The sequence below is a fragment of the Neophocaena asiaeorientalis genome, unplaced genomic scaffold, assembly GCF_003031525.2.
Source record: "Neophocaena asiaeorientalis asiaeorientalis breed wild unplaced genomic scaffold, Neophocaena_asiaeorientalis_V1.1 scaffold7, whole genome shotgun sequence".
Taxonomy (NCBI): domain Eukaryota; kingdom Metazoa; phylum Chordata; class Mammalia; order Artiodactyla; family Phocoenidae; genus Neophocaena; species Neophocaena asiaeorientalis.
In genome coordinates, this window is record NW_020185337.1 from 7,859,941 (window position 1) to 7,887,928 (window position 27,988).

General features: G+C 58.3%; 1 protein-coding gene across 1 annotated transcript; it reads right to left on the reverse strand.

The window, feature by feature from the left end:
- Nucleotides 1-13: 13 nt before the first annotated feature.
- WFS1 (wolframin ER transmembrane glycoprotein) lies at nucleotides 14-27,988 on the reverse strand. Its single transcript, XM_024736175.1, has 8 exons — nucleotides 27,853-27,988; nucleotides 21,094-21,329; nucleotides 12,308-12,390; nucleotides 11,697-11,841; nucleotides 9,738-9,908; nucleotides 8,237-8,317; nucleotides 7,229-7,374; nucleotides 14-2,619 (listed from the first exon to the last, which is right to left on the reverse strand). The coding sequence occupies exons 2-8, from the start codon at nucleotides 21,326-21,328 to the stop codon at nucleotides 811-813; spliced, it is 2,670 nt and encodes an 889-aa protein (XP_024591943.1). The 5' UTR covers nucleotide 21,329; nucleotides 27,853-27,988; the 3' UTR covers nucleotides 14-810.

The following is a 27,988-nucleotide window of genomic DNA, read 5'->3' on the forward strand; positions in this document are numbered from 1 at the left end:
CAGTGGATTTCATCAAAGGTTTTTATTTCGGCTGCTTTAGGACCCTGACTTTCTGCTTTCTGGTTCTGAACATGGCCTAACGTTTCTGAGCACCGGGAGGGGATGCCCCGGGTTCCTTCTATTTCCTAGTGCCGGTGGATTCAGGCGAGACCCTCGCAAACTCACCCATTACCCACCAGACAGGAGAGCTGCGAGGCGGGCAGGCTGCAGGATGCAGAGCTCGGGGCTTCTGCGCGTGCAGCCTCCGATCTCAGAATCAGGCAGGGCCTTGGTCATATGACAGAGCGGCTCTGCAGGCCCCCAGGATCTACAAACAGCTGTCAAGGCTTAGCAGTGACCAAATAAATAAGAAAAGCTATCGTTGAGTTTACAGAGCAGCACTATTGGTTCTTTAAATAACAAACCCACACAGAAGTAAATGAGGGGCCGGGGCATGCGTGGAGGTGGTGGGGGAGGGAGGGCAGCATCTGTAAAGTGTTTCTCGGGCACAGGAATCCTGGCCTAGCCTGGCACACCAGCTGCGCACGGAGAGGTCGGGACTGCGGGTCGAGGCTGTGCATGCCATTTCCAACCACACTGGGCAGTCAAAGTGGACAGAGCTAAAGGAGTCAGCCCGTTCACAGAGGTGTGAGCAGACTACAAGTGACAAATGGTCTCCAAAGCCCTGCGTTTGCGCATGCGTGCGGACACACACACACACACACACACACACACACGCACAGTGGTTAGTGTTGCGCTGTTCAGCCGGGAGGCCGTGGGGGGAGGTCCTGGCAGCCACATGCACCGACACTCCTGCAACAGGACGCATCCTCAGGCCACCGACAGGAAGGGGAAGAAGAAGAAGTCGAAGGCGAACTTCACGGCGCCGTGCACGGTGCTGCGCCAGTCCCGCTCGACCTTCACCTGCCGCCTGGCTGGTGAGAGCTGCGCCATGCAGTTGAGGCAGCTGATGGCCTTGAGCTCGAAGACGGGCCACTTGCTGCCCAGGCGGCCCTCGAGGACGGTGCTGAACTCGATGACGCTGCCCTGGCGCAGGTGGAGCAGCACGTCCTTGAACTCGCTGCTGGCCCGCAGCACGATGTCCTTGGTGATGTCGTCCTCCTCGGGGCCGCGGGTGCCGTTGGCGCCACTGTAGGGCATGCCCACGGTGATCTCGAACTTGTGCCGGTCGAACTTCTTGATGTGGCAGGGGTGCTTGGCCAGCAGCTTGAGGCGGCAGAGCTCCTCCTCGGCCGTGGAGACGTTGCCCGAGCTGCAGGACGGGTAGGCCTCACCGTAGAGGCAGCGCACCCAGTCGCCGATGAAGAGCGGGAGCATGTTGATGGCCGACTCGGCGCTGTTGTCGATCTCCGTCACGCGGACATACTTGAAGCGGCCGGTCCACGTGACCCTGTGGCCCTCCAGGTGGCTGCAGAGGATCTGGGTGCGGGCCATGTTGGTCTCCTTCCAGGCCCTCGGCCCGCACAGGAAGCCGTACTGCTGCCAGGTCAGCGTGGAGTTGTAGACCTTCATGCCCTCCGAGCGGTACACGTAGAACCAGCAGAAGAGCACGATGGCCGTGATCCACACCAGGATCAGCTTGACGATGGAGCTCCGTGTCAGGGACTTGACCATCTCCACCGCGGAGAAGTTGGCCCTGGTCCACCAACGGACCAGCAGGGGGATGCTGCAGACCACCATGGTGACCACAACCTTGGTGAGCTCCAGGGACAAGAACCAGTGGGCCAACCGCACCGCAGCCATCAGCGCCAGGCCGGCTACCAGGATGGGGAGAGCAAAGAGGAAGAGGAAGTAGCCGATGGACGCACGCACCAGCCCCAGGCCGGTGGACTCGAGCAGGATGACCACGGAGAGCTCGCACCACATGAAGCAGACCAGGTAGGGGACCAGGTAGCAGTAGGCGCCCTTGAAGTTTCTCAGCTGGGCCATGCGGAAGAAGAGGTACAGCAGGTACACATAGAGCAGGCAGGGGATGCTGACGTTCAGGACGACGAAGTGGCCGACGGGCACCGTGAAGAAGGTCTGGCCCAGGAGCTTCAGGTAGCGCCAGTCGACGGGCACAGTGGGCAGAAGGGAGAGCAGGCCGGCCGCCACCTCAGTCAACAGGGCCCTCCTGGTGTAGGGCTCGGCCGAGGTGCTCAGGCTCATGTAGCTAGTGACCGTGAAGAAGACGGACACGACGGCCAGCTCCGAGCAGGGGATGCAGTCCTTGCTGGCGATGGGGAAGGAGAAGATGACGAAGAAGACAGACAGCAGGAAGTGGACGTAGGGCTCCAGGTGGTTCCAGCCGAAGTTCCCCTCGGCCTGCTCCACGTCCAGGTTGGGCTCGAATCGCAGGAGCAGGCTGGTGAGGGCACGGAAGCTCTCCCAGGCCTTGCTGTCCTGGAAAACCTTGAGGGTGCAGATGACCATGGAGATGAAGGACAGGTAGAAGACGACCAGGGGCACAAAGAAGGCGAAGAAGTCGATGGTGAGGTTGCTGACGATGAAGAAGAAGACCAGGGCGTTGATGTGGTGGGTAGGCACGAGGGTGGACAGCCAGTGCAGGCCCGCCCGCGACGCCACATCAATCAGGTACTCTTTCAGCTCCATGATGACGTGCAGCGGGTATCTGACCACCTGGGAGGAGGGGTGCAGACAAAGGAGGGGCACTGGAACGCGGCCAGGGTGGGAGCCCCACTCTCTGCCATGTCGCTGCTCTCTGTCACTCACCCGCACTGCCCCCAGCTCTGGGCAAAGCGAACTCGCCCGTCATTTCAACCACGGCCGGGCCCTTGGTCCGCACGGTCCCTCCACCTGTAACACCCTCTGCAGGTGGTGATGCTCCACGTGGTCTCACGAACCTTCCCTCGATCCCGCCCAATCCTGCAGGGCCCAGCCCCTCCCTCCCGCCCACCCCTGACTCCCAACCCTCCACCAGGGTCTCCAGACTTATGAGGGCTGGTCTTCGCTGCGAGACCTGGGGCGCCTGGCAGAGCCCACCTGGCCCCTTCTTCCCTCCCCACGGGCCTCACACTTGCAAAGATGACAGAGCACCGGGCTGCTTGTGTCTCAGCCACCCCTGTGGAGGGGACTTCACCGAGCCTCAGCGGCTCACCCATCCACCAAGGGGGAGAGGAACCACTGCTTTACCGGCCTACGCTGGGCTCTGACCGGCCCAGGAGCGGAGCAGGGACTCCGGGAAGGAGAGTTCGGCAGCCATGTGAATGGAAAGGGTTCAGCTGCGACGGGGCGGATGCGACGTCTTCACTGCGACAGGAGGCCCGATGCCAGCCGCCTGCACCCCCCACCCCTGTACACCGACTACTCAGAACAGACGCACAACCCTCACAGCCACGTTCAAGGGCAGCACCGCTCCCTGCCTTGGGTCCCACTCCCCCGGGCTGTGCTCACTGCAAAGAGCAGCAGAAACCCTAGGCCTTTTCCACAACAGAAGATGTATGAGGGGCTGTGAGGGAAGTGAGGGCGATTCTGCCACCCAGGGTGGCCCCCATACCTGCCTGGTTCTCTGTACAGAATCCTGGAGGCTTCCAGCCCCACCACGGTTCCGGGGAGACGGGAGGGAAGCCGAAGGGGGTGAATAAAGAAAGTAGCTGTGGGCAGTGCCGCTGCTCACTCGGTCCTCCTCAAGGAGGACCGCACCAGGGGCTGGGTCCTCGCAGAGGTCACCCACGCCTGGGGGCAGCAAAGCCCAGCTGTGCCCAGAGCCCTGTCAGCGCCCTGGTGAGGTGGGCAGCACAGCCTCCACCCACACCCTGGGGACAGACTCGCTCTGCCCCACCCACCAGAGGGCCGAGGAGGGGCAGGGATCCTGGGTGTGTACAACTGAGTGGCCGTCATCTGCCCAAGAGCCGTGGCTGGCAGGCAACTCAGGATGACCAGGACGCCCGGGAGCAGCCAGGAGAGTGAGTCCCCCAGATGAGAGTGACCCGGGCTCACAGTGGAAACAGGAGTGTGTAAGACTGTGTGTGCGTGCATGCATGTCTACAGACACACACGCACATGCACGCAGAGCTGCATTCCTCCTGATGTGTTTGTGACGGTCCACTTACTCTCTGTTTTAGAATGGGCAAGAAAATGAACAAACCAGTAAACCAACTAAGGGCTCCCCCAGCTCACTGGGGCCAGCTTCCCAGAAGCAGACACAGCACCCACCCCATCTGGAGGTGGCACTAGGGGACGTCGGACGCCATAATGCTTGGTGTGGATTTCTGACACTTGCCAGACAGCAAACCAGTGTCTCCAAAAATAACCTGCTCCGGCTTCCTCTGGGAGGGGCCCCTTCGACCCAAAGCCACACACACCAGCTGAAACGCAACAGCGATGCAAAGAGCAATGGAAAGAGCCCGTGAGTGCGTCAGCGGCGGCCTCTCGGCTAATCCCTGTGGACGAGGCCTTTCTAACCAGACAGATGAGAGGCCCCCCCAGGGCGGCCGTTCCCACAGCCGTTCTCTCTCTGCACAACCAGCACTGGACAGCTTTGGGGGAGCTAGCCTGGAGGTACCCAAGTAGCTGGGACCTTAAAACTAATCTGAAATCCTATCCTAATGCTCAAAACCATTCACACTATTTTTTTTTTTTTTTTTTTTTGCCCATGAGGCCACACAATCACATGGTTGAGAGGACCTTTAAAAGACACAAAGCTTCTAGAACCTGATGTCCAATGGTGCCAGCCTCTGCCCGCACGGCGAGGCACCTGGGCCACCATGACCAGGAGTTCTCTCCTTTTAAGGTCCCAATTCTGTCCTTGTAGCTTTTACCCAAGCCCTACTTCTTGGGGCCCCACCAAATTGTGAGACTAGCACCTTTTCTGTAGAGAAAGCCCAAACAAATTAAAATAAACTTTTCTTTGAGCAGGAGAGAAATTTTTAAAAATAAGTAGGGGGACTTCCCTGGTGGTCCAGTGGTTAGGACTCTGTGCTTCCGCTATTAGCGGCACAGGTTCGATCCCTGGTCGGGGAACTAAGATCCTGCATGTCACACAGCGTGGCCAAAAAAAAAAAAAAAATGAGTAGGGAGTCAGTTCACGAAAGGACAGGACAGGGCAACCTGGCCAGGGCTGTGGTCACCAGTCGCTCGGCTAATGGGAGAAACCGAGCAAACAGCCTTTTACAACGGGGGAAGCCGACCAAGGAACCCACCGCTCACTCAGCAGGTCAACTAGACTCTGCTCGGACCTGAGTGAATGTTCATGTGCTGGATTCTCAATAATTTAATACAAAAACATTATGCCTTTAAAATATTCCTGAATTCATCTTTACGAAGGTTTCATCTGTCACCAAAGGCTTGAGAAGAGGCAGCTTGGAGCCTGGAACATCCCTGGGGGTCACATCAGCTCGCAGAGAGGCATCTGGCACTTCCCACTGGGGTGCTGAGGACTCCCCAGGCACGCGTCCTTTCTCTGTCCTCCAGGGGGCTAATAAAGGCTGGAACAGCTTTTAGTTCCAGGAGACGCCTGCTAGGATTCATTCTCTCTTTTTCCAAAGGCTTTTAATGAGACAAACTGTAAAAGAATCAAAGTGCTCTGACAACTTCAAAAACTGAAAGAAAAAAAAAAGAGCCTTATTTCTTTTCGGAATACTTCAAATCTCTTTTTCCCAAAAAGGACTTTCAGATATCTTACAGCACTGAGCTTGTTACCAGTAAGGAGGGTAACATAACTTGCTGTCCAAACCAGGATGCTTTTGAAAGCAGGCATTATTAGTAATTATGCCAGAACAATGCAAACTATGGTGTCCAGGCCAGGACCACCTGGCCCATGGGTCTTCTCCCACTACCCTTTCACCTTTGACCCTCACTGGCATTTGGGGAGCACCTCCTCTTTGCGAAGAACCACAGCAAATGCTCCACCTTCCCTCGCTCACTTTAATAAGAAAACTAATGTCATTTGTGAACACACTTAGCCCAGGCCTGCTTCCGAGTGGGCCTTCAATAAAATCCATGGCCTCTCTGGTTGGCTTCCTGGGCCATCCCGACCCCGTGTCTCAGAACCTTCACCCTGGACACCCTACCTGCCCTCAGGGACTCTCACTCAGCTCGCTGGTCCTGAGCGTGGCCTTCACACCCACCTCTCTGGGCTGCAGTATCTCTGTGGGACTTGTTTCTAAGTCGGCCTCCCCACCCACCGAGGGCAGCTTTCTGAGCCTCCATCTCCAGGCCCCAGCACGGTGCTTACGTCAGCACACTTCCTGTCACCAGCCCCGACCCCGCTCGCACACACACAGCCCACTCTTCCAGGCTGACGGCAGCTCACACATGTCCCAAGGCAGCTGGGGATGCACAGAACCCGATGGATTCTTGCGTGACTAACGCCAGGACCTCTGTGACGCTTCGTCTGCTCAGAGGCCCTTGTGCTGGCCGGGGCCCTCCTGGCCAGTCGTGGTGATGGACCTGTCTGGGGCCAGATAGCCAGACTTCTGTAAATCCTGGTGTTCTCGGCAAAGTGAGATACAGACACAACTAATTCAAGCCCGTGAGCTGAACTGGGGGAAATCTGGTGAAGGGCGGTGTGGCCACACTGTACATCTGCACCCTTAGTCACAACCACGTGACCAGGAAAACAAAAGCTGTGACACCAGGGCCACACGAGCGGCCACTCCTGGCTGTCGGCATGCTAAGCCTCCCTCGCTCCCTGATGCCACTGCTGCTCGCTGGCCAACGGTGTAAGCGCACGCTCCCCCCTTCAGGTCGGCCCTCGGTCACCTCCCTGCCACTCTCTCCACACGACACCCGGCTTGCTCCCCGAGCCCCTGCAGATCCAGATAAACAGGCACCACTGCAGGGGCCTCCTGGCCGACTGAACACAGCACTCTGCTTTAGGGAAAAGGCATCTTCGAGGAACTGACCTCCACTCTGTGCCATAAACGGATAATTTTTCAAAATGACGAAGTCTAAGTGAAAGGCGGCCTCCAGGGCACGGCATCCTGTCCCCCTATGGCGTTTGGCAGGGAAGGATGAGAAGGTGCCTCTGCTTGTCCATCACCCACTGAACCTGCCTGCCCCCAACAGTGCCCTTGGTTTCAGAGCCTGAGCACACGTGAAAGGCCTCCCTTCACAAGGACGCGTCCTTACGCAGTTACGGTGACGTCCCTGCAGGACAGGCCTCCGCAGGGACAAGCTACACAGTCCCTAAGGCCCCCCACCTACAACTCCCCGGGGAGCACTGGGGGGCGCAGGGGGGCGCGGCCCGGGCCGAGAGCCCTCCACGGGTGCCTCCAGCCACGCTCACCTTCAGGCGCAGGGGCAGGTCCTCAGGGCTCTTGCCTGCCAGCTCGTCATCGTCGTCGTCCTGCAGGAACAGGTCGGCGGGGATGACGCCCTTGGCGTACTTCTTGGTGATCTCCACGAAGTCGTCCAGCGCTATGTAGCTCTTGGCTGAAGCACAGAAGAGAACACATGGGGTCTGCAAGACTGCAAGCACTGTCACCCTGCGTGGCCAGGCGAGCAGGGGCACGCTGGCTGGGCCAGGCAAAGCCCTCCCTGGGCCCGGACGACGGGAGGAGAGAGGCAGACGGGCCTGCCAATGGCCTCCTCGCCTTGGTGATGTGCTGTCCCTCCCCCGAAGCGGCCCCCTCCCTAGCTCTTCAAGCCTAGGGGCTGCCTGAGCCCAGCTCCAACACTGACTCCTCAGCCACGGTCATCGCCAGGGCCCCTGTGACCCTTTCCCTCCCTTGGCCCTGGCTGCTCACAGCACTGACGCCCTGCAGCTCAGCCCCCTCCTAACCCCGCCAGTCAACGCGTATCCTCTGAGGACCTACTGTGTGCCGGGCCTACTGTGTGCCTGGCACACCTTCACTACCTCCACCCGCCATGTTCTGCCCTCTATCCCCCACCTCCCCACAGCCCATGCTGGGTGCCCCCAGGCCTCTGCCTGTGACATCTGCTTGGCCTGGAGCACCCCCCGGTGCCCTCCGAGGGCTAGCTGCCTCCTCACCCTCGCTGGCTCGGGCACCCAGCGTGCTTGCAGCCCCCGGCAGCTCTCTGTCCTGCAGGGACTGTCATGCTGCCCTCCCTGTCCCTCCAGAGTGCATGCTCCCAGTGGGCAGGGTCCAGATCCCAGAGCCCAGAACACTGACACCCAGTCAACAGCCCCAGAGGGACTGAAAATCCACCACGCCTCCAAGACTCTGGAGGCCAGGCCTGGACTGGCAGGAGGGAGCAGACACGGCGCTCAGGGTGGTGGGAGAGACAGCACAGCAAGAGGTGTCGGAAGCGCAGGACCGGCGGCCGTACTCACATTCGCTGCTGACCAAGCGCTCTAGCACCCGCCTCTGCTTCTGCAGCGACTTGGGGACCGGGCCAGGCTGCACCCCTCCGTCTGCAGGGGACAGAGCGGATTGAGAATCGGGGCAGGCTGACCGCCCCATTCCCTGCAGCCCCCCGGGAACCTGCCAGTGTGCCCCGGGGACTGCAGGGCCTGGTGCCTCCATGCAGCCCCGGAGGGCAGTGCCAGGGCCACCCCTCGGGACTGTCACCTCTCAGCTTCCACCCCCAAGGGTGACTCAGGCCCCACAGGGCACAGCCCATCCCCTGTACGGGCGCGGCCTTGGCACTGGACACACCATACCCTCCGGTCAGCCTAGCCTGTCCCCATACACCTTTGCTGCTAGCGTCGTCACTTGGCGTGATGCTCCCCTGGAGGAGAAAGCGCCCGCCCCTACCGCCACACCCCCAACCTGGCAGGCATTCACCCAGCTCTCCCGCGCCAGGCTCCGAGGTGCACCTCTGCAGGGGCGGGGCGGGCAGGAGTTGGACCAGAGCGCAGACAGTGACAACAGGAAAGGAGGGGCACTGTGACTGAGGGAGGCCACGGGAGCCCCGAGTGGAAGTGGCCAGTGGGGGCAGGGGCAGCACGTGCAGGTGGCGCTGAGGCCTCACAGGGTCTCTGGGCTCCACACGGGGCAAGCACACCTCTTGGGGGTGCTGCCACCCGGCCACCTCTGCTCGTCCCAGAGGGGCAGTTCAGACAGGAGTCCTGCCCTGAGATCCCCGGAGAAGGGGCAGAGGTGCCCACCCAGCAGTCCTCTCTGACGGGTTGGCAGGTAGCTCCAGCCCCCAGCATCTACCCCTCGGGGCTGGAGAAGGCTGGGCGAAGCCCTGGGCAGAGAGTCATTTTCTGAACAGCGGGAGGCAGGGGCTCCTCGAGGTAACGAAGTCACGAGTCAGGTGCCCCCCGCGCCACCAACCCAGGGAAATGGAGAGGCCACACCCAGTCAGGGACGCCCATTCTCCTGCCCCATCCATCCTTCTGGCTGCTGCCCGTGCCCTTTGCGGAAAGCCAAGTTAGAAGGAGGTGGGGAGGGCTGCAGAGGCTCGCAATGAGGTCCGCCCTGGACAGACTCTCAGGGGTTCGGGGACCTAGGTCCCTGCCCGCACCTCTCACCCTCCCCGCACTCCCTGTCCCTCAGGAAGAGCAGGACACCATTGGAACAACAAGGCCTGTGGCTCTGCCTGTGGGCAGGAGGGGAGGAAACCCCAAGGCGCAGAGCAAATCAAGGTAGAACCAGGGGAAGGGCCTGCTGGGCGCCCAGACCTCGGACTGAGCCAGGGCTCAGGGCACAGCTCAGGGCGGGGACCCCGGGAACAGGAGGATGCCTAGGAAGGACGCTCCCCGGCTTTACAGGACACCCGTGAGGTCCCCACAAGAAGGTCCCTGGAGCCCCCGCTTCGGCTCCCATGCGGAAGCGCCCAGGACTCCAACACAAAGGCCCAGGAGGCCGCATGGCAAGGCCGCGTACCGTGCTCGTTGACCTGGCCCACGTTCTCCAGCAGCTCCGACACGGCCACCTGCTTCTTCTTCTTGGGGTTGAGCTTCCAGTACATGACGAGGGCCGCCTTGCGCACGGCCCGCTCCAGGTCGGTCTCGGAGGAAAGGTGCCTCACCTCCTGCTCGTTCTCGGAGGTGATGCCTGAAAGAGCGGAGGCATCAGAGCCCTCGCCTCACCTGCCCAGAAGCTTCCAGTGACGCCCTGGCCCTGGCCAGCCCGCTTGAGGGGGTTGGGAAGGGATTCCTGCAAGCAGCTTTGCAGGCACCTTTGTCACCAGGGCTGAAACGAACATCTGACCGAAAGGGCATCTGGCCAAAGTCCCGGCCGGTGGGCGGCTCGGCCTGGGCTTTCAGCAGACACTCACCAAGTGGCCATGGTGGCCTGGTGCTGGGCAAGGACTCCCCATCTTCCTGGCTTGCTCCCCCCTCCCCATTTCACCCTCACAAGGACCCTCTGGTGGGATGCTGCTGTTCCCGCCTTACAGATGGAGAAACCAAGGCACACAGGGGCGGCCTGGATTGCCAAGGCCACTGAGTCAGGGAGGCAGAGCCGGTCTCAGACCCTGGTCAGTCTCACTGCAGTGAGCGGCCTGGGTGCAAGAGCGGGGCATCCCTGCATCCACAGCGCCCGCCCCTCCTAGGGCGCCAGGAGCAACTGTGTCCCTGCACAGACGGCCCTTTCCCAGGTAGGCAAGACTCACCCATGGAGAGACCGGGAGCAGGTTTCATGGGCTGGTCAGCAGCTGCCTTTCCCCCTGCTCCCCAACCACCTGGACGTCAGCAAGGCCCTTCCAGAGGGCAGAGAGACTAGGGATGGAGGATTGGGCTTTTTCTCCTTTGAAACGTCTCCGAAACTTTCAACCAGAGCCCACGTTTATGATCGGTAAGCACTCTACTGTGAGAACGTGGAGGCTGTGGGTCGCACGAGGCCTGGCCCCCTCCCTCACACGCCCTCTGGTCCTCGGGCCTGCCCTGGCTCCCTCAAGGCGTCTGGGAACCACTGGCTCCAACAGTGAGCTGTGCGGGCCGCACCGACTCGATCAGCCAGTGCAAGGCCATCCTGCCTGCCCTGGAACGGGGAAGCTGGCTTGGTGAGAAATTTTGGCTAGCAAAATATGACCATTCCAAGTTGTCAAAGGCATCAGCCTAAGGTCCAGAGAGAGTAGATTCTATATAATAAATGTTACTTTAAAACATTACAATGCAAAACCAGAAGAAAACAAATACCAAACTACAGAGCACTTCTCTCTGGGTTTCAACGTGATGGGTAATTTCTATCTTTATGTTTTCTATATAGTTCAAGTTTTCTTTGATAACAATAAACACTTCTACAACCTGAGGGAAAAAAGGCCCCTTTCTGACACCCACTTTCATCTTTCTTCTGAGGTTTGAAACTTCAGGAAACACTCTTCCCTGACACCAGGAACAAGCCATTTCCCTTGGGCAGGATAACCTAGTAAGTGTCCACACGTGGGCAGGCTACACATCACTGCCCCTCCCAACACCCAGATCCGTCCTGGCAGTGAGTGCCAGCCTGAGTGGGTCTTCACTGGCCCATGGTCCCCAGCTTCTCGGCTCAGGCTGGATGGAAAGTCAGTTCAGAAAGTGCCATTCTGACCTCAGGCCCCTGTCGTGTTCTCCAACTTGGCTCCAGGATCTACTCCTCAATTTGGATTAGAACCCAGAGGGTATCTCCCTGTAGACACCACCACAAGTTAAAGAGGATGAAAATGGCTTCACTCCCTAAGTATCACACGTTATACTCCAAAAATGTCTAAATGGCAAAGCCACTGGCATAACAGAAACCACACTCATTGCTCAATGGCACTGCCAACAGCAAGTTTTCCTGCTGCTACTTTAGTTGTTAATTTAGCAAAGCAGCACGGCATGCCTCATGCATCCCCCGCCCCCCCCAGGCCTCTTGACCCACCTTTTCTGTCCGCCAGGCACCGGCGGAGAAGCTTGACGGCCTCGCGCCGCCCCTGCTTGGCGGCAAGGGTCAGCCAGTCAACGGCAGTGCAGTTGTTGACCTCTTCATCCCCGTCGCTGGCAAGCTGCAGGTAGCGTTTCCCCACCTGCAAGCAGGACCCCGCCACTCCATGTGCTGCAGCGGCCTCCACACACAGCGCCCGGGCTCCCACGTCCTGCCCTGAGCTGCTCCCCACAGCTGGGCAACCTCGGCCTCCCTCTCCCTCTCCGCCCGGTGCTCCCTGCCAGAGGGGGGTGTCAGGACCCCTCCCCCACTGATGCGATGAGAGAGGGAGTGGGGGCATGAGGACAGGCAGGAAGCAGAGATGGTATCAGAGGAGGTGATGCCCAAGATCAGGTGGGAGCTGGACAGAGGAGGTGAACACGTATGTGCTCCCCAGAGGGCGGAGGGAAGAAACGACACCATGAACACGGAAACGCAACAAACGGGGGCCTGGCACATGGCGGGCAAAGTCAGGCAGCTCCCAGCTCCCAGCTTGCAGGCACCAGCTTCTCCCAGACCCACCATGCTGCAGGCCGCGGCCTGAGTCTCCCGCAGACAGCAGTGCTCACCTCCGTCTGTGCCTTGGGGTCCCCAGCCTTGGCCTTCTCCAGGACCTCTTCAAAGGGGGTGTCCACATCTCCCTTCGCAGGCCCTTTAACATGGGAGAACAAGCAGATGGACTGTCACCAAGCTGGTCCTTGTCACTTGTCTGAGGAGGGGAGGGGACGGCAGGAACAGACTTCAGCCCCAGGTCAAGAGCGTGACAGCAGATGCAGAGAGAAGGCGCCAGGAAGCTGCTTTCCTGGGAGCAAGGACCACAAAGCTGCCAGGCGGCTGTTCCAGTGTCTGCTCAGAGCTCGTGGTGGGAGACAAGGGACAGAGGGGGGCACCAGTAACCACCATCGCCCCCTCAGCTGACTGCAGCCAGAGCGGCTGAGCTCAGGCTTGAACGGAGTTCTAGAAAGATCCGAGGGCTCAAGTTCAAAAGCCCCTGACCTGAAGAACCTGCACCCCAATGCCCAGTGCCCCAATAAACAAACCAAATTCATGTTTTCCAAGACTGTCGTCTATACACACGACTGATTTTTGGAGGTCATAATCACGGTACATACATTTTGGTATATATATATATATAAAGTAGTGAATCACAACCAATTTCCCATGTTGCTCGGCAGTGAAATGCACCATTTCAATGGCTCAGAAATCCCACCAGGGTTCTGGGCCTCTCCTCTCCATAGGACCTTTAGGTTATTGCCATACTCCCTAATTTTATAAAACGGTGCCAACAAACCATTCTGTAGGTGTATTTTTTATTGGGGGGGGGTCATTCTCCCAGCACAGGTTCTTCAGGTGAATTACTAGGTCCAAGGGTCCAAACATCATACAGCTCGTGCTATATTTTCTTTGTAAAAAGCTATCCTAAGTTACAAAAGCATCACGTAACTTCATTGATTTCACTACAACCTCTCCTGCAGTGGGCAGAATAACAAAAGCTTTTTTTAAAACGATCACTTTTTACCAGTCCCTTTCTTTGTTTTAAGCAACCAATACCCGGGCCTATGCCCGACACCACACCTTGCCTCGGCCATTGCCACACTCCACCTTAGCAGGTGCCTAATTGGGATTAACAGACTCTTGCTCTCTAGACATTTCTGGGAACAGAAGGCAGAATTCAGGGAAATATGAACAGTCCCCAGGAACAGCCACCGGATGACCAGCTTTCCCTACCCCTTCATCCAGGCCTTTCCCAGAACCAGGTCCGCCAGGCTCAGAGCCAGCCCCTGTGTGCAGGGTGTCCAAATCTACGGCACCCAGGAGCCCGGGGGGACACAGCAGGGCAGGGGCCTAAAGCCACGCAGCCTAGGAGGTTCAAAGGCAGAGGTCACACCTAGCTTGGAGAGGACACGGAGGCCGGGTGGGGGTGTCTGGGGACGGCTCAAAAGGAGGCTTCTTAACGGGACCCACAGGTCAGGCGCCTGTACTGAGACCCTCTTGGTGGACAGCTTGCAAACATGATGACACCTCTCCCTGAGGAGTTCAGCCTGGGTTCCCTTGACCAGGTCCCAGGGACCTAACCCAGAGATGGCTTCAGGGCCCAGGACGTTCATCCCACCCCATGGCCCCAGACCTTGGTGCTTCCTGAGTCATCAAGGTCAGTTCTCCCTTCGGCTGCCGTCACCCCCTTCGGCAAGGGCGGGAATGGACTTTCTGGCCAAGGGCTCAGACTAAAGAGAACAAATGGGAAGGGTGGGCTCGCAGGGAAGGAGGGTGTGTGTGTAGAGAAATCTGACCTGCCTGTGAATCTACCCTTAGCGTCAAAGTACCGCATGACCAAGGGAGAGTCATTTTCAATCCCATCGTCAATATCCATCCAGTAGGACAGTTTATGAAGAATGAGACGCTTCGTATTAAGTGCCTGGTCCAGAGCTGACGTTCCCAGTGTGCGTTCCTTTCCCCTCCCCACGTCCCACCTCTCGGCTGACCCCAGGGCCTTCCTGGCTCACTGAGGCCAGACTTCCCAGCCCAACACCAGGCACCTCTCGGAGTTCACAGCTCTTTTCTTTACTCACTAAATTCACAAGTCCAAAGTCCTTTTTATTAAATCAGAATACGGAAGATTCAGGCACAGATCTGTTGGCTAAAAAGGTTATTCTGTCCATGATTAATTTTTCGCAGACATTGTCCACAGCCTGACATTTCAAGAAGTCTCCTCGATATACAGAATCTCTTTGAAACATGCACCTCACCTCCCTCATTACCCTGCTTTCCATTTGGCACTGGCAGAAATAGGTCTACAACTACTCAAATGTTGGGCTCGTGCTATGAACCAATCGGGGGGTTCTGGCTTGTTCCAGCCAAAGAGGAACCCTCACATAAAGAACACCGCCAGACGCTGGCTGCATCAGTGTGGATACCGAGGGCCACTGAACACACGAGTTCTCTGTGGGCTTGACCCTCATTCCTGGCCTCTTCCTAACCCTAACCTGATGTCCCCTTTGGGGACCCACCCTCCCCCACTCTCACAGGGTGGCTGCAGCAAGCCTACCTGGCCCATCCATCTCCCTGACCACAGCAGCAGGTTCAGGGAGGGACACAGACCCAAGTCAGGACAGTGGGGTCTGTGCTGGCTGCTGGGCAACGTCTCTTCCTTCTGCTGGATCTCAGCTGACAGACACCAGCTTGGAGGCCGAGGGCTGCCCTGGGGGAAGCCCACCTGAGAGTGAGGGCACGCAGGAAAGCAGAGCTGGGGGCAGATTCCCAATCATGTCATCTGAGTCCCTGGATACTCTACACTGTGCAGACATATGGAAGTAACAAATCCCCTGCACCCTGTTGTTTTGGGGTTTTTTTTAAATAAATTTATTTTATTTATTGATTTATTTTGGCTGCTTTTGTTCTTTGTTGCCGTGCGCGTCTTTCTCTAGTTGCGGCGAGCGGGGGCTGCTCTTTGTTGCGGTGCGCGGGCTTCTCACTGAAGTGGCTTCTCTTGTTGCAGAGCACGGGCTCTAGGCACTCGGGCTTCAGTAGTTGTGGTGCATGGGCTTAGTTGCTCCGCGGCATGTGGGAGCTTCCCGGACCAGGGCTCGAACCCGTGTCCCCTGCATTGGCAGGCGGATTCTTAACCACTGTGCCACCAGGGAAGCCCCACACCCTGTTTTTCTTTTTCTTTTTTTTTTTGCTTATGTTAATTTACATCGAGTTTCAACATCACCAGCAACTGAGAGTGTCCCGACTCTAGCTCATTTTTGAAAGTCTTTCTATCAATCACAAAACGGCAATGGCAGAGCTGCATGGCCCTGGGTAGTCTCCTCACCTCTGCGAGGATCCAGAGGACCAGCACACCCCCTCCTTTATACTATTTATCTCCTGCAGATCCCACGCATTTGAGAGACTTGTATCCACCACACCGCATTAGTAACTGATGCTCGTTTTGTCATGAAATGGGAGGAGAGTCCCCAGGATGCTGTCCCCTCCCCCCCAGCACAGCCCATCTCCATTTTCCTGCGTCTCTCACGGTCCCACCAGCCTTTACGGAGATGATCTGTGTCCCACAGGTCTGACCCATCTCCATCCCCCAGTGTCAGACACAGCTCAGCAAATGCTGAACAGACGGGAGGGATGGACAGGGGACCGACAAGGGAATGGTCTCAAGCTTTCATCTCTGTCTCCCCAAATCCTTGCACAGGGCCTGGAACACAGCACACTCTTGGCCTGGAGACTGAACTGCCAAGCTCACCTCCCTGATCTGAGCAGGTTCTGAGTAGAAACAGACAAAGGTGGGTGGCGAGCAAGTCATGCTCCCACTCGTCACCCACCCCAGGGCCGTGGGCTGGGGAGCCTCAGGCGTCCCTTCCCAGAAGTCCCGAGGGCTCTGCCAGCTCCCCAGAGATACCTGAGAGCAAGAGAGAAGCTGGCTTCCATTTTCCACAACTGCTGAGATCTAGATTTGCTGGAGCACATTGTTTAAATTGTTGAATGCACGCCAAAGGCTCTTAAAAGAAGAGCACAATCTGAAACACACAGGAACTATGATGCCGTACTCCTGTCTCTAGGGGCTGCTGCCCTTCCACTGCCTCACTCGCTGGCCCTGGACAAGGCCTTAGGCTCCCTAAGGCCTTAGGCCTTAGAGTCCCTGGTCCTCTCCTGACACCCACCATGTGGGCTGCCGTGAAGGGAAAGGTGATAAGAACCCCAGGGCATCCCACATGTCCTCCTCATCGCTGTGGGCGGCGGGGTCACCTTGCACCAGGGGGTGTCCCAGCAGCCTTCGTGATGCTGACTCTGGTTCTCATGAACACACAAGAAGGACAATCCCTGCGACCCCGTCTTTTCCAGGGGCTGGCTAAGCTCCAAGGCGGGGGTCCCAGGCAGGAGGTCTGAGCTTCCCACAGGCCCAAGCAGGGGTCATGGACCTCACCCATCATCACTCACCCAGTAGACGTTTACTGAGCATTGGCTCCGGGCCAGCCTGAGCTCCAGGAGCCAAGGGCACTGAGCTGAAGGAGGCAGGACCCCCGCCCTCCCTACCCACCCAGGGGCCAGACGGGGACAATCACATTCCAGCAGTGCAGGCTCAGGGGGGCGGTGGAGGTGCCAGGAATCATCAATCCTGATGGCAGGGGCTTCCTGGAAGAGGCGACACCCAAGACTTGGAATGCAAAGGGGAGGTTAAAGGTAAGGGATGAAGGGCATGCTACCAAGTTTCCAAAGGTCCCAGGAAGCCACCAGGCCGGAGACAGCCTCACCGCCCCTGCCATCTGTCCTCACGACAGGTCATCCTGGAGTGAGGGGATCGGAGTGATGGCCTGACAACCAGACAGACCAGGGCTTCAGTCAGGGTCAGGATAAAATAACGTGTGTACAAAACTCCCTAAATCTTCAATAGCCAGCACCTTGACCGGACAAGGAGAAAGCGAGTCGTTTGTGGCTGTGGTTTGTCCCCAGGACAGCAGGGACTCAGCACTCCGCATCCCTTCCCGCACCACATCGTCTCCTGACCTTCCCAATCCCACCATCCCGCCCTGAACCCCGCTGGGAAACTGCCCCGCCCACGCCCTGCACCCACCTGGCAGCTCCAGCCAGAGACCTGGAGTCAGCCCAGCTTCCGGGGGCTTCTCCACCTGCCACGTGCCTCCCTGCCGGCCTCGGCTCCCACAGGTCATCTCCACGTAACAGAGGTCATGCCGCTCCTCTGGTTTAAATCCTCTAACGTTCCCCAGAACACCCATTCTCCTTATCCCGACCATTTGAGACCCCACTCAGTTGGCCGACCTCTTGACCCTGCGTCCAACCCCTGCCCAGAGCCATCAGCCTGGGAGCCCTTTGTGCCCTGCACGTGGCGGTGGGCCCTGCCTGCCTTGCCCACTGTCTCCTGCACCCGCTGAGCAGGCAGGCCCTCGGTCAACACTGGGGTGAACGTTTCCTGCTGTGTCCAATTCAGTGACAGTGACGCCACAGAGAGAAGTGACGCAGCAGGGCCCAGCTGTGGCGGGCTGGGACCCCGAGGGTGCCAACCGGCCCAGCGCTTGCTCAGTGCTCCCCGCCCCTCCCCTCGGGGTCAGAAGCCAAACAGAGACCACATGTGTTTCCTGACTCTTCTTATCTGAAACTGGCAGTCTTGACTTGGTCCATCCTCTGAGGCCGTTTTGCTTCACCCAGATTGAAACCAAGCGCGTTCCCAGCCCCCATTTCCTGGCCCCACAGCTGTGGGGCCTTTGTGGCTGGACAGAGATTCCAGATCAGGCCCTAGCCTGCCCAGATGCCTTGGAGACGAAGCAGAGAATGCAGTGATCTTTGAAGGAGATGTGGAGATTAGAAGAGCCCAGTGGGGCGCGTTTCTGGGGACAATCTGGCACTAGTCCAGTGTGATGGAGCCACAGAGCTCAGGCCCTCTTCACCCAGAGCTCGGAGGTCCCTGCAGCTCCGCTGGGCATGGGGGCAGCGTGGGACAGGAGACTGGGATCACCCCTGTGCCCATCACTCAGCACTGGCTGCTTTGGTAAGTTGATGGCTCAGTTTCCTCATCTCTAGATGGGGACAAGAACAGAGTCTCCCTCTCGAGCTACCATAAGGGGTCACGTAAAGCCCCCAGGTCTGTAGTGCACATGGCAGACGCTCCCCACCACGGGTCTGGGGCCCCTGCATGGGGCAGGGGCAGTGCTGAGCTGGGGGTGCTCACCTCAGGCAGCCGGCTTCTCAAGGGGGAAAATGAAACGGCAAGGCTGGGCGAGCTGGAGAAGGGCGGGGCACGGCCGGGGACTTTCCTAACTCATACAGAGCACCTGGAGCAGCGGCGGCCGAGACAGTCACGGCGTCCTGCCTCGTGCAGGACACAAGGAAGCATGTGGGCGCACACGCGCACACACGCACACACGCACAGCTTGCAGCACAACAGCCTCCTGGGGGAGAGAAGAATCTGACACACACGTGAAGCCCCTACACCCAGACACACAGAGCCTGGAGCTGACACTGAGACCGGTCGCCCAAGAGGGACTGAGTGGGGCCGTGAAACTGGAAGGCTGCCCCGACATGCGAGGCAACACCCCAGGAGAAGCCTGAATAGGAAGTGAGACCGGCTCGGGGGGCAGGAGGCTTGATGACATCCACGAAACACATCGAGCTCCAGGCACGGACCCTCTCTGCACCACCGGGCAGGCACCTAAGGGACGAGGGGCCTTGACTCAGCACCTCGTCCCATGAGCCATGCCCAGAGCACAGGGTCCTAGCACGTGGACTCCACATGGCTGGTATGACTGCACCCACTTTACAGATACAGAGACAGGCTCAGCGAGGCCTCCCAACTCCCTCAAGGGCACACAGCTCAAGGCCACCAGCCCAGCCCAGCCAAGCGTCCCACCTCGGCCATCCCGGCACCATCTTCCTGCACCACCTCATGGCCCCGACACTCAGTAAATAAACAGTTCATGTGGACAGATGTACTCCAGAGTCCCGGCTGGGGTGCACTGGCACCAAACCACAGAGCGTTTTTCAAACTACAGACTTCGACCCAGAAGGTCACGGAACCAATTTACTGCCCACAAGCAGCATTTGTTTTTAAATAAAAGCAACAGAATGGAGACTATCAGACAGCAACACACACACTGAGGACAAGTATGGTTTTGGAAATTTCCATTCCCACTGGACGTGTGCGTGTGTGCGTGCAGGCCCGTGGGTGTGTGAGTCCGGTTACGACAGCACACGTCTTTCTTGCTGTGGGAGGAGGTCAGAAAGTCCAAGAGGCGGCAGTGCCTTGAGAGCTGGGTAGGATTTCAACAGGTGGAGATGGCGATGGCATATTTTGGGCAGAGGTTCCCACGTGGCAAAGGGGAGGTGGGGGAACAGGGAAGGCGGAGGCGGATTTGGAGAACGTGGGATGGTCTCGGTGAGCAGGGAGGAGAGGGCGGTGATCCATGGAAAGAAGTCACAGGGCTTTCACCACCCACGGAGCTTTTAGACCCGATGTCCCCAGCGGGCTCCAGTCTGATCGCTGCACCTGTAACCGGAGCCAAGGACCCTACTTCACAGGTTTGGTCATTGTGAGAATAAGACAGACACACTGAGAAGCACTCAGTGGATTATTAGAAAAAGTAACGTCGATACCAACTATGTTTTCCCCAAATATCACAGCCAGAGGTCCAGGGATCCTCCCTTTCTTGGAACTCACAGTAGACTTGAGGATTTTTCCCTGCAACAGTCCTGAAAGCACAGAGGAGCCTCTCACACAAGGCTCCTGTTACAGCCCATTGCCTGGCCCTGCCCCCTGCTCACTCCTGGCGTAGCTCAAATCGCAGGCCAGACATGAGAGCATCACCAATCCGAGCCTTCCTTCCTCGCTGCCACCCCGTCACCTGGAGGTCCGGGGCTCTCTCTACCCCAAGCCCACCCCTGGCGAGGTCATTTCTTCCCGCTGGCCCTGCCTGCGCTGTGCCCTCTCCCCAGGCTCAGGCGTCATCTCTTCCCACAGAGCAGGGCCCCACCTCCCCAGCGCCAGGCCCAGGGCCACCTCTATGCTCCTCACGAGACCGTGGACTCCTTGGAGGCAGGGGGCAGGCCTGAGGATGTGCTGCCGATGGCCACTCAGGGCCAGCAAAGGGCCATGCTCAGTGAGCAGCAGGTGGACAGAGGACGGACCAAACCCTGGTGTCCCTCCCCCAATGTCAGCAAGGCTGCCAGCACCACAACCAGCTGTCCCGTCACGCCCGGGTCCTCACACTATCTCATCTCTTCGCCTGGGAGGTGCCTCCTGGGATAGAGTGGAAACCTGAGGAGGCCCAGAAGTGGACTGGGGGAGAGGGGAAGCCCTTGGAAGCCTGGCCTGGGGATGGAGGATGGTGGTCCAGAGGGCAGCGGGGACCTGGGCCTGGGCCCAGCCATATTCCAGGCTGGCAGCCAGTCCCCAAGGGGAGTGGCCACGTGGGGCCCCCAGACCGGGCAGAGCTGCCTGACTGAATGGCCCCTGAGCAGTGGCCACGGTGCACAGGGAACAACATGGGCTGCCCCGAGTGCTGGGCGGGACCAGCTGGGGTGGGGAAGACTTCCTCCTGCCACCCCCCCCCCCATACAGTGCCTGGTGGGGACCCTGAGCAGGTGGGAGCTGGTGCTTTTGATTATAAATAAAATAAGGAAACGTGAAGTCTGCTGCAGCCCAAGTTTGTGAACTTAGGAGCAAAGCCCGCTGCAAGGTGAGAGTCGAGGGGCCCTGAGTGGAGCAGGTGGGCCCCCAACCACAGGGGGTGCCCTGCAGGAGGAACCTCGCAGGGGTGTCTGGACCACATGCCAGGACTCGGGCGCTCGCCCTGCTTCTAGAACACCCCCGGGGGAGGACAGTCCAGCTTCCCAGGCCCCATCCCCTTACCTGTTCCATCCACCCTTTCTTGGCTCCTGGCATGCGAGGCCTGGGGCACGGCCGAGGCAGCCGTGTCTCTCACATCTCGTCCAGGTCCAACCTGGGGTCCGGGAGCTCGGGGCGTCCCACTCTTCTCCTGCTCCACCGAGGTGGTGGCATTGAGCCGTGAGCGGGCCTGGGGCTGTCGTGGCAGCGGTGGAGACCGTGGGCCAGAGGGGCTCGGAGGACAGGCACCGGAGGCCATTCTGCAGCGAGAAAAGCAGAGGGTCAGACACATGAGGCTAGCCAAGCCCAGTCTGCTCTGGCCTCTAGTTTCTGGTAAAGAGAGGGGATGGAAAAGGGAAACAGGGTGGGGGCTGCCCAGCATTCTATGTGATCTCATTAAACCTCACAACAGCCCCCGTAAGACACTCCCATTTTACAGAGCAGGAACTCGAGGGAGGAAACACTCAAGGCCGGCTGGCTCGGCAAGTCCCACAGCAGGCATGAGCTGGGCCCTAAGACTCAAGGCCTTGAGTCCCTGCCTCACCAGGCATGAGCCACGGGACCTCGGGTGTGCTCATCTGAGAAGTGGGGATGTAGAATGTCGTGAGGATTCAGTGAGATGGTCCACACGGCGCCCTGGGCACAGTGCCTGGCTGTGCTGGGATGAAAGCTGGCCTCCAAGTACATCCACCCAAAATCTGTGAAGGAGACCTTGTTTGCAAGAAGGGGTCCTTGCAGATGCAATCACGGATCTTGACATGAGATCATCCTGACTTAGGGTGGGCCCTAATCCAGTGACTGGTATCCTTATAAGAAGAGGGAAACACACAGACACAGAGAGGAGGGCACCATGTGAAGGAGGAGGCAGAGGTCAGACAGATGCAGCTGCACGCCCAGGGATGCCAAGGATCGCCAGCAACACCCGAAGCCAGGAGAGGCGAGGAAGGACTCTTGCTTAGAGACCCCAGGAGCAACCAGCCCCGCCGACATCCTGATCGCGGACTTCTGCCTCCAGAACTATGAGACAATAAATTTCTATTGTTTAAAGCCACCAAGTTTCTGTAACTTTCTTATATGAGCCCTAGGAAATGAATACACTGGCACAGAGTGAAAGTTAAATAAATGTGAGGAGAGGGGAAGGGGAAGAGGAGGGATAGGGAGGGCGAGGGGAGGAGGGAAGGGAGGGGAGAGGGGGAGCGAAATGGGGAGGGGAAGAGAAGGGGGGAACACAGCCCCTGGAGCCAGGATGTAGTCAGACCTGCCCACCTCCCAAGCCCTCCACGCTAGGCCTGAACCACAGAACAAATATCAGGGAACTTGAATGCACCAGATATGAACACATACTAGATGTGCAGTGACGGAAACCATGAAGCTGGTGTGTCAGAAGAGATGACTGGAACAGACTGGCAAGCACAGAGTGTCTACCACAGGGGAAGGGCTCCATTAGTCAATAATGCCATTTAGCAAAACAGCAAAAACCACCACTGACACAATTAAGGGCAACCATGAGCCCCAGACCGTGGAGCTGAGAGCTCTAGGAGTTCCCCAGCCAGAGAACCAGGATCAGACACAGACCCTGAAGAAGTCGGGACCACGTGCACTGTGCGGGGGATCCCCAAGGATCCCATGACCCTCACCACAGCCTCAAGGCCATATCCGTCCTCTTCACTGAGATGAGGAAATGAGCACAGAGCAGGGAAAGCCCGGCAATGAGGAATCTGGCTCCCAAACTGACCCGTCGTAGCTGTCGCGCCCTTGGCTGTGTCCACCAGCTCTGTGGTCCTGAGCAGGCCACGTCCCTCTCTGCACCTCAGTTTCCTCAACTGTAAATGGGGACAATCGTCTTACACTTGGGGACACTGTGAGGACCATATGAGACCAGAGACCACAAGGGACCAGGTTCCCAGGCATCCCCGGTGCCCAGCTCCAAGCTCTGAGACTGCCCCGAGCCTGCCAGAGTGGGTGCCTGACACGTGTCTGCAGACTGCTCACACAGCAAGAGTCGGAGGGGGCCCCAGGCGCCACACGCCACTTCCCCGGGGCTACGCAACCATGTCTGCTCCATTCCTACTAGAGATGGGTCCCAGAGATCAGATCTCTGTCCGCCAAAGAACCCTGGAGATTTCAATCTGGACATTCCTCCCTCAGAGGGACTGAGCCCTTATTTTAAAACATCCCCCTGGCTGCAAACCAAAAGCAAGTCAAGCCACATGGATCTGCTTGGAAACCAACACAGTGCTTGGTGCTACTTCCAAACACCAGGCTTCCCGGAACCAAACAAAGAGGCAACTTTTGTGAAATTCGTCATCTGCCTGCACATGCAGACCCATTGGGCAGGCGGCCAGCTGTGGGCGGGGAAAGTCAGCCGGTGATTTAGCAGACAACCCAGTTGTGCGGGTCACTGGCTGACCCGAGACAAACCACATGGAGCCACGTCCGACCTGGAATTTCAGGAAAACACAGGTTCTGGCTGGCCTGTTGGGCTAAGTATTATGCATGTCACATTACAATCAAAATAATACTGTTTAAAGTAAAATCTCTGCTTAGTGAGAATGGATGAATAAAGGAGGATTAATTTTCAGGTTCCCTGAGAGTTGGCCAAACCCTTTTTGAATCAAAGGCCTTGTTATTTTAAAACAAACGAAATGATCCATTGCCATGGATGGGTCACAGGGAGGATCACAGGTGATCTCCCGGTGGAAGGACCCGCATGGTGTCTGGTGCTTTCTTTTCTGTCTTCTTTCCTGTGACACTGGGGCCCCTGAAGGCAGGGGCTACATCTCATTCACTCAGAATACCTGCCTGCTTGCCTTGCAAGGTACACCCGAGGCAGCCTGGCCTGGGGGAAGGAGCCCGGCTGGGGAAGAGCCTGCCCCATCTCACTGTGTGATCGGAAGCAGGTCCCTCCCTCCAGCCTGGCCCCAGAATCCCGAATCCAGACTCCTGACTGCAGGATGAGAGCATCAGCGTCCCGCTCCACCCCAGCTCCAAGACTCCTCCGATGCCTACGAGTGGGGCAGTCAATCCACACTGCCGCCCCATGACCAGAGCAATGGCTTCGAACCTGTCATTGTGTAAGATCCAGAAAACCAGAGTGGCCGGCATTCTTTCCACATGAGCACCCAGGCGTATTTTTATCCCATCAAAACACAAAATGCCAACATCACGGAGCTCGGCTGAGGGGCTGCCACCCCCTAAGAGGGCTGCTAGGATCATGCATCTACTGACGTGGAGAATGATCTCACGTGGACTTCAGCCCAAGCTCTCTAACCCTTGCTCAGGCTGGCCCCACTCTGCTCTCCCCCCAGGGGAGCCACCCCGACCTCTGAAACAAGCCCCCATGGGAAGCCTTAAGGATGTTCACACACCCTCTGAGCAGAGCCTCCACCAGCAGGATCCCAGACCAGGGGAAAAACCAGGGATGCCCACGGTTTCACATTCAGCCCACTTGCTGCTCCCCCACATCCACGTGCCACTGTGGACCTCCACACCTTTGCTCTTACAGAGCACCTCTCTGGTGTCCATCACAGCTGTACTTTCCAGCACCGTCCAGAGAGGGCAGGTGTGAAACTCACAGCCGCTCCAGATGGTGCTACACTATATAGCTGTTAACCAGGACCTGTATATGAACGCTTAAAGATAAGGAAATGTTGGGCTTCCCTGGTGGCGCAGTGGTTGAGAGTCCACCTGTCGATGCAGGGGACACGGGTTCGTGCCCCAGTCTGGGAGGATCCCACATGCCGTGGAGCGGCTGGGCCCGTGAGCCATGGCCGCTGAACCTGCGCGTCCGGAGCCTGTGCTCCGCAACGGGAGAGGCCACGACAGTGAGAGGCCCACGTACCGCAAAAAAACAAAACAAAACAAAACAAAAAAAGATAAGGAAATGTTTGTATGACGCTGTTAAGTGGGATCTAAAGCAGCATGAGCTATTGACCTGAGTCTATTTAGGATGAAAACAAAATTCGTCTGCACAAAAAGATGGAAGAAAATGCCCCCACAATGGTTATACTATGTCTGAGTGAAGAGACTACAGGTAGTTTTATTTTATTCTTTTTCTAAATGTACTTCCCTAATTTTCTATAATGAACGTGCAAGGTTTTTGGAATTACCACAAAATGTTATTCTAAAACCCGTCTGTGACTGAGCCTGAAGGGAGAGGGCCCAGGGGTTCCCAGGGTCTGGGATGTCTGCTCTGGATAGCCCAGCAGCCTGGCACAGGGCTGCTCCTCAAGACAAGGGCACATAGCCCTTGGAGGTACCTATTTTTGCCCTAGAGTATTAAGGGCCAAACCAAGGGACATTCCGGCTCCACCCAATGTGCCAAGTTCCCAGGACTAAGCGGGAATAAGCTGGGAATGCTCCTCGCCTGGCCGGGGTGGGTCAGCGCACATGGACTGTGGGTCGATCCTGTGCCAGGCCCCAACTTGGGCCTCCCAGGTCCCAGAGAGGATCCTATAGGACTATAGGATCCTCCTCGGAGAACTCAGTCCAGATGGGAAGGATGACACCCAAACTGACAACCACAAAGAGGGAGCTCTTGGGGGCTGCAAGCACAGAAGGGGGCCACACTCAGCGGTGGAAAAGGGGCAGGGTGGGGATTCTGGATGAGTGGCCTTGACTAAAGCTTTAGGACAAGCAGACATGAGCCAGGCAAGGGTGAAGGGAGGGAGGAATGGAGGTGTGTGGGCATTTCAGTGGGGGACTGCCCAGGAGAAAGGGCAACGGACATGGCTTAAAGGCAACATGGCTGGGAAGGTGCGGAAGTGACTCTGGGGCGGGCGCACAGGAAGGAGAAAAGAGGCTGAGCGGGCAGCTGGGACCTGGGGCAGGTCCCGAGGGCCTGAACAAGTGCCAGGCTTAGTGTGGGGTTGAAGCTAGGGCAGAAGGAAATGCAGGCTGGTGCTGTAGCGCAGTGGCAGTTAAAGAACCATCAGGGCTGTATGGGGATGGCCCAGGGAGACCAGGGAGGGAGCTGGGTGGTCTTCCAGGGAAAGTGAGGAGGCCTGGCCGAGGGCAGGCATCTGAGTGCGCTCCTGGGCCAGGAGAAACAGAAGCATCACCAACTGAATGTGGGCAGCGGAGAGCAGAATGGGGCCTGATTTGTGCCCTGGGGCCATGGTGTTGGTGCCACTTGTGAGGAGGGTACCTGGGAGAGGGGAGGGAGCCATATGAGGCATAGAGCAAGCTCGCTGTCATAATTCTTACCACCACTATTGTGGACAAGGATTTGGTCTCTGTCCCACAGCACAGGCATTTTGGGGGTCAGGGACTGAACTAGGTTCCCCTCTGTGACCAGCCCCAAAGGCCTGTCCAGCCCTGGCCTGGGTGGGGCAGGGGAGGCCTGAGTGGGGAGTCCTCCACATACCCTTCCATCCTGGGAAAGAAGATGAGATGCGGTCTCCCAGCAAACTTTCCTGTGTCCAGGCAAAGGTCCATTTGCTGGGGGAGCAAGTATATAAAGGAACGTTCTTCTGAATCCCTGATCAGATGCCGAGGGGCTCCAGTGAGAATCACAGCCCCTTGGAGACAGAGCTGATAGGACGGGCAGTGGAGAGTATGGCCTCTGGGTTTCTGTTGGCGTGGCTTCCTCACTGAGTCTGCAGTGAGGTCAGGCAGCCAGCACAGTGGGTACCCAGGGCATCGTTCCCTCAGTGATGCATCACAGCAGAAGGGAAAGCCCTTTACAAATGGGCCAAGTGCCAGGGGTCACTGTCCAAGGTGAGGAGAGGCAAGCACTGGTTCTCAGCACCTGCCCAGGGGCAGAGGTTTCCCACCAGGCTCTGCATGATCAGCTGTGGGGTTTTAACTTCCTCATGGGTCAAATAGGGATATAATTCCTACCCCTAAGACTACTGCGAGGGCCAAATACTGTACAAATGTTAGTTCCTCGGAATTTCTTAACATCAACTACAATAAATGGTGTGAGAGGGCTCAGCTCCACCACGCCCAAAAGTCAGATTCCCCAGAAAGTTTCCATCTATCAAAACAGAAATTGATGTTCCTGAGGGCCAGGTTCACACCAGCCAGGGCCCAGGGGCTGCCACTGCCCCTCGCCATGCCTTACTGAGGAGCACCAGGGGAGAGTAACTGCTACACAGATTCTAAGTGGGCAGTGGGGGCTTCAGTCTCAGAATCAGCCCCCTCAGGAGGGCACGTGCCCGCTTGGGGAGTGAACCCGCAGCACGCGCGCGCGCGCGCGCGCACACACACACACACACACACACACACACACACACCCAGCAGCCCCTATGATGAGGCCCAGGCGCCTTCCAGCGGCCCCGGGGGCACTGAGGGCGGCCCGGAGTCCCAGAGAGCCAGCCGACGGCCGCGGAGGAAGGGCCATGACTGGGCAACTCGGTACAGGTGCTGTGGGACGCAGGGCAGGCGCGCCCCCTTCCACTCGCCGGGTCCCCAGCGCCACAAGCCGCCTGCCTCTGAGGCCGGTTTTCCCGCCGGCAGTGTGGTTTCTAAGCCAGGCTCGCGGGCGTGACGGTGCTCGGAGCGCGCAGTGCCCCGCGATGCCCGGGGTGCCCGGACTGGGGACGAGGGGGCGCGCACCCCGGAAGGAAGACGCGATCGAGGCCCGGGCAGGGGTTACCGTGAGCGTCGCGGAGAGGACGGGACCCCGGCCCTCCAACTTCTGGGGAACTTGCAGGGGACACTAGTACCAGCCGCCAGTCCGCTCAGATGGGGAAACTGAGGCCGAGGCGGGCTGCAACTCCGGGTGCTCCCGGTTCTCTTTCCAGCCCACCCTGCGACCGCCCCTTGCCGTGAAGTACTCACCGGCCCGCTAGTAGGCCTCACGCGGCGCCGCGACGCCCTTGGGCTTCAGAGCTCGCTGCAAAGTTGCTCGAGAGGAGCTGGACGGACCGGGGCCAAAGGGTAGCAACCGCGACCGAGCGGGCGGCGCAGCTTACAG